The sequence below is a fragment of the Leopardus geoffroyi genome, chromosome B1 (assembly GCF_018350155.1).
Source record: "Leopardus geoffroyi isolate Oge1 chromosome B1, O.geoffroyi_Oge1_pat1.0, whole genome shotgun sequence".
NCBI lineage: Eukaryota > Metazoa > Chordata > Mammalia > Carnivora > Felidae > Leopardus > Leopardus geoffroyi.
The window spans coordinates 63,001,825-63,007,064 of record NC_059327.1 but is presented as its reverse complement, the minus strand read 5'-3'; the positions used below and the strand labels follow the sequence as shown (position 1 = coordinate 63,007,064).

The following is a 5,240-nucleotide window of genomic DNA, read 5'->3' as shown; positions in this document are numbered from 1 at the left end:
AGAGAAGAACTCTGAGGTGCTGTACAAAATGAAAAAATTATAGGCAGAAGGGAGCCGGAACAAGGAAATTATACAGGCAAAAAAAGCAAGGTGAGTTTCCTTTAGAGGATAGCAAGGGTCTATCAGGCAGATCAACTAGGCCTGATCAGGTGACTCCTGATGGAAAGACTCCATTTCTGGGAGAGTTAAGTCTTGGTGACATGGGGCTTACCCCATTTTGGACTCATTTTCTTATTTTTAACATGTGATTTTTGGAATTAGTATCAGTGGAATTAGTAGGGCAAAGCAGAGTTTTTAAATCTTTGATGGATATTTCAGCATTGGTTTCTAAAAATAAAAGGTTTCTACTTCACCAGTCTACAGTGTTGGAAACTCTACCTCCCAAAGCCAAAACAGAGTATTATTCTTTTCAATTTTACCAATACGATGAGCATAGTTAAAGGGGAAAAGTTCTTTTTCAGTTTGTAATTCTTAAGTTATTAATAAGTTTCTGTGTTTTCCATAACTTGTTTTTATGCTTCTTTTTCTGCACTGGGAGTTCAGGTTTTTAAAATTTGTTTTACTTATTTTGTAGGTACTCTTTGTTCAGAGATAGGATTTAATCAGTAAATACTGAAAATATTTTTCCTTTTTTTCTACTTTTTATAAATTTGTATGTCTAGATGTTATTTCCTGGCTCTCACTACGCAACAGACTGTCCAGAAGCACATTGAGCTGTTGCCGGGGAGCAGAATTTGCCACCGCAAAATAACCTCTTCTGCATAAGGATTATTTCAAGCTGATTATTTTTGAAAGAGTGCAAATGCTGGATAATGTTTGAAAATAGAAGTTGCCCTTTTGTGAGGGTAATTTACATTCATAAAAGAAATATCCATTTGTAAGGGTTTCTTTGCACTCTGTATCCGCAAGAGGGGGATGACTAAATCTCTAGAAACCCTTATCTTTGAAGAAGGCAGGGACTCAAATCTGCATAACAACCTTACTCTTGTTTGCTCTGCTTTGCCAAATAATCTCCCCAAACTGCTCCCCTCCCTTGCATCTATCTTTCGTCTTTAGCTGGAGATGGTGTTTAAAATGGTGGCTTGGGCCATTTTGGGGAGTTACTCCACTTTTCATGGGTATCTCCATTGTATACGGAGGTATACATATTGTAAAACATATATTTTTTCTTGTTAATATATCTTTTTATAACCGGGGAGGCTCAGGCAAGAGCCTAGGAGGGTAGAGGGAAAATGATATTTCCTCCCCTGTACCTTAGAGAAGCAAGGATGAGAAAAGCAAACCAAATATGGTAAACGTGAATTCTGAGCCATCAGAAAAACTGTGTTTTAAGCTTCAAAATTGAGGAGGTTTCCTTAAGTTCTGTACTCTCATAAGACAAAAGTTTATAGTGATATTATAATTATTCTTTACTTAATTCTAAGAGTTTGGGATTGTAGGGGAGGAAAAATTTTCCCTTCTGTCCTTTTAGGTTCCATAGCTAGTTTAAGAATTAAGTTGAGATAGAAGAGATGAACAAGAAAAAACTTTAATAACCTATTTATGCAAAGGAATCTCACAAAGCTATGAGACTCAAACGACGACCCAGACAGACCAGATGATTGGGACTTCCATGCCATCCAGAGCTCAGGAAAGAGCCAGAAGTCTGGAACCTTTGCGGTTGAGGGAGGCAATTCCCAGAAAGGTGAGTAGAAAAAAGTCTGGTAAACAAAGGTTCTTATGTTCTGCAGGTAAGTCTCTTAGGTGAAAAAGTTCTTTCAGGTAATAGCTCTTTTTGCACTAGTCCCCCTTTATAATGTAAATTTCCTTTATAATTGCAAATCCCGCCCTCTCCACAAAGGGGGAAATTACTTTTTTAAGGCAGTTAAGATGGAGGTAAAGGGCTTTTCCTGCTGGGGCTCGAATGCCTTCCTCAAAATAATTCACATTACTAATGGCCTATTTTCGGGTTGCATGTGCTGAACCCCTTCAAATGTAAAATGAATTCCTCCAAGTTACATGGATAGGTGTCTTAATTTGGCTGTGCCAAATCTATCTGTCCCAGAGCCCATGCCCTTTCCACAGCCCACGTTGGGGTGAATGGGAGGTAGATGAGATGTAGGGATTGTGGTACCAAGTAGGTAGGAATAGATAGAGCATCATAATAAAGGCATGGAAATAAAAGATTGGGGTTAGAAGAGGGCAATCTGACTAGAATTTGGTAATGGGTAGGACCACCTGAAACAAACCCAGAGTTGTTTTTGTTTGTTTGTTTTTTTAAGGAAGTTATACTTCATCTGCAAGTAATTCATGATTCGAGGAAACAATTGTTCTCCTGGCTAAGAAAGCTGCTTCACTCGGCTTTCTTTTCTCTGTTTCCAAAGGCTGGAGAGGAGTTGTCTAGTTGAGTTGTGACTGGTTGCAGGCTGTGGGAAGGGCTCTCCTTGGCAGCTGGAATTAAAAGCCTGAAGATTCACAGGACTTTAGCAGCGGCCAGCAAAGTGAGGACTGAGATTTTACAGTGTATCCACTTCTCACTGGAGCCCAAGCTCCTGAAGAAAACCCACCTCAGTCCAGTCTCTCATTCACAGCCCAATGGCAGTGTCGTCAGCCCTGGCAGGACTCCAGGCCGAAGCCAACTGCCCCATCTGTCTGGACTACCTCAGAGACCCCGTCACCACCGAATGTGGGCACAACTTCTGTCGCTGCTGCATCCAGCAATCCTGGGCTGATCTCAGCGACAGGTTCCCTTGCCCCATCTGCCGTCACTCGTGTCGAGAGACGCACTTGAGGAGCAACACCCAGCTGGGAAGGGTGATCGACATTGCCAAGCTCCTCCACATCAGCAGGAGCAAGAGGAAGAGGCGGGACGAGAGGCATCTGTGTGAGAAGCACAACCGGGTCCTGACCCTCTTCTGTGAGGAGGACCTACAGGTGTTGTGTCCCGCGTGCGTGCGACCCCCTGACCACCAGGGCCACTGGGTGAGGCCCGTGGAAGAGGCCACCTCTCACCACAGGCAAAGGCTCGGCAGTTACATCGAGCCCCTGAAGAAGCAGGTGGCTGATATTCAGAAATTAATAAGCATTCAAAGCAAAAAACCCTTAGAGCTGAAAGAGAAGGTGGAAAACCAAAAGCTGGAACTACTCTCTGAATTTGAGTGCCTGAAGCAATTTCTAGATCGTGATCAAGCAGCAGTTCTTTCCAGGTTAGCTGATGAAGAGAAGGACATTCAGCAGAAACTGAGTGCAAACATAACTGCATTTTCAAACTACATTTCCACCCTCAAAGGTCTGCTGAGTAAAGTAGTAGAGAACAGTGTGCTGTCTGAGGTAGAATTGCTATCACAGATTAAACATTTCTACAAGAAGTCTGAGGATGAGATTAGTCCATCAATTTTTTCAATCCAATTAAGAAGAGAAGGTTGCACTTTTCCTCCCCAGTACTCTGCTTTGCAGAAAATTATTAAAAAATTTGGAGTGGACGTGATCCTAGACCCTGAGACGGCACACCCTAACTTGATTGTCTCCGAGGATAAAAAAGATGTGAGATTTGCAAAGAGAAAACAAAACGTTCCTTACTTTCCAAAACGATTTACAACCAACACAGTCGTCCTGGGTTTTCCATATTTTTATTCCGGCAGGCATTTCTGGGAGGTTGAAGTGGGAGACAAGTCTGAATGGGCTGTTGGGATTTGCAGAGACTCGCTTCCCACGAAGGCCAGGAGATCTCTGTCAGCCTGGCAGGGATGCTGGAGCCTTCAGCTGCAGGGGGATCGATATAATGCAGTGGGAGCTGTTCCAACACTGCTACTGTTAGACGTGAGACCCAGAGGCATTGGCATTTTCTTGGACTATGAGCTGGGTGAGATCTCATTTTATAACATAACTGAGAAATCTCACATCTATACTTTCACTGACACTTTTACTAGACCGCTTAGGCCTTATTTCTATGTAGGACCCGATTCAAAGCCTCTCAGAATCTGTACAGGAACAGATTGTGAATGAAAACTCCCTGGACCATCGTAATAGTTGTTTTGTTTTGTTTGTTTTAAAGAATGGAAGGTGGGGGCGCCCGGGTAGCTCAGTTGGTTAAGCGTCTGACTTCAGCTCAGGACATGATCTCATGGTTCGTGGGTTTGAGCCCTGTGTTGGGCTCTGTGCTGACAGTTCGGAGCCTGGAGCCGGTTTTAGATTGTGTCTCCCTCTCGCTCTCTGCCCCTCTCCTGCTTGTGCTCTGTCTCTCAAAAATAAATACACATTAAAAAAGAATTGGAAGGTGGGTAGGCTCTTGTATTAATTAACATGCCAGTAAAGTGAAACCCTCCTCCACACACCCCCGCTCCCCGTCATCTCCCGTTTTCTTTCTGTTTCGTCCAAGAAGAAAGCTTTGTTTCCACAATTCTCTAGAAAACAGTGCTAGTAATGCCTCTCTCCAGGAATGTTGAAGGGGTTTTCTGGGTGTGAGGGTGGATTAAGTTGGTCAGAAAGTGCAGATGGAGTGTGCAAGGGATTGACCAAAACAGAACTGGTCAGCTTCGCCTCAGCTCTATCAAAGTTGTGTCATTAAAACATTGTGCTATTCTTGCCATGTACAAGTTGTGTACTAGGCAGAGCAGACTGTAACCTTGGTTTTCCTAAAGGGCACAATTGAAAGGGATGGGGCAGACATCAGAGGGAGTGGCAGACCGTTTTTTCCTTTACCCTAAGGGGGCCAGCTACTGGCAGCACTCACCACATCTGCCTTTTTAGAAACCCTCTACATAGTTTTCATTTCATCCTAAATTCTTTGTTATTATGCATTGTATTTTATAGCATGGTGACTCACAGCATTGTAGAAAATTGGAAAGTCTTATTAGTAGCAGACATTACAGTTTAGAAACCATGTCAGAGAATATAAGATGAATCACCAAGTAGTAAAAACTATTCGGGCGTGATGGCAGATCTCTTTTTATTCAGCATTTTCTTACTAGTATAGCTAACATTTAGCAAGTCCTATGTCCCAGGAGTTACAGTATTTTCAAAGCAAATACTAAGTGGAAGGCACTAGGCTGTTAAAGAAAACAAGTGTACATGTTTAACCCTGGACACTGCACTGACTTCACCAGAAGGACCTAGGTTCTGTTCATTTTCTATGATGAACTTTAATTTGCAAAATGTAGTACTTATTTTGCATGAAGGTGAGACTATATAGTTATGTGCATATGCTCCAAAGTTAACTTTCATATCTTTCCCTATTTTGAATAGAACTTTATATCTTAGCC

The 5,240-nt window shown here is 42.4% G+C and overlaps 1 protein-coding gene across 1 annotated transcript; it reads left to right on the top strand.

Annotated features, from left to right (window-relative positions):
- The first annotated feature begins 2,344 nt into the window (after positions 1–2,344).
- On the top strand, positions 2,345–4,020 carry LOC123582858 (putative tripartite motif-containing protein 75). The gene has a single exon (XM_045449371.1). It carries the CDS (start codon positions 2,575–2,577, stop codon positions 3,982–3,984), a length of 1,410 nt encoding a protein of 469 aa, XP_045305327.1. The 5' UTR covers positions 2,345–2,574; the 3' UTR covers positions 3,985–4,020.
- Positions 4,021–5,240: the final 1,220 nt, after the last annotated feature.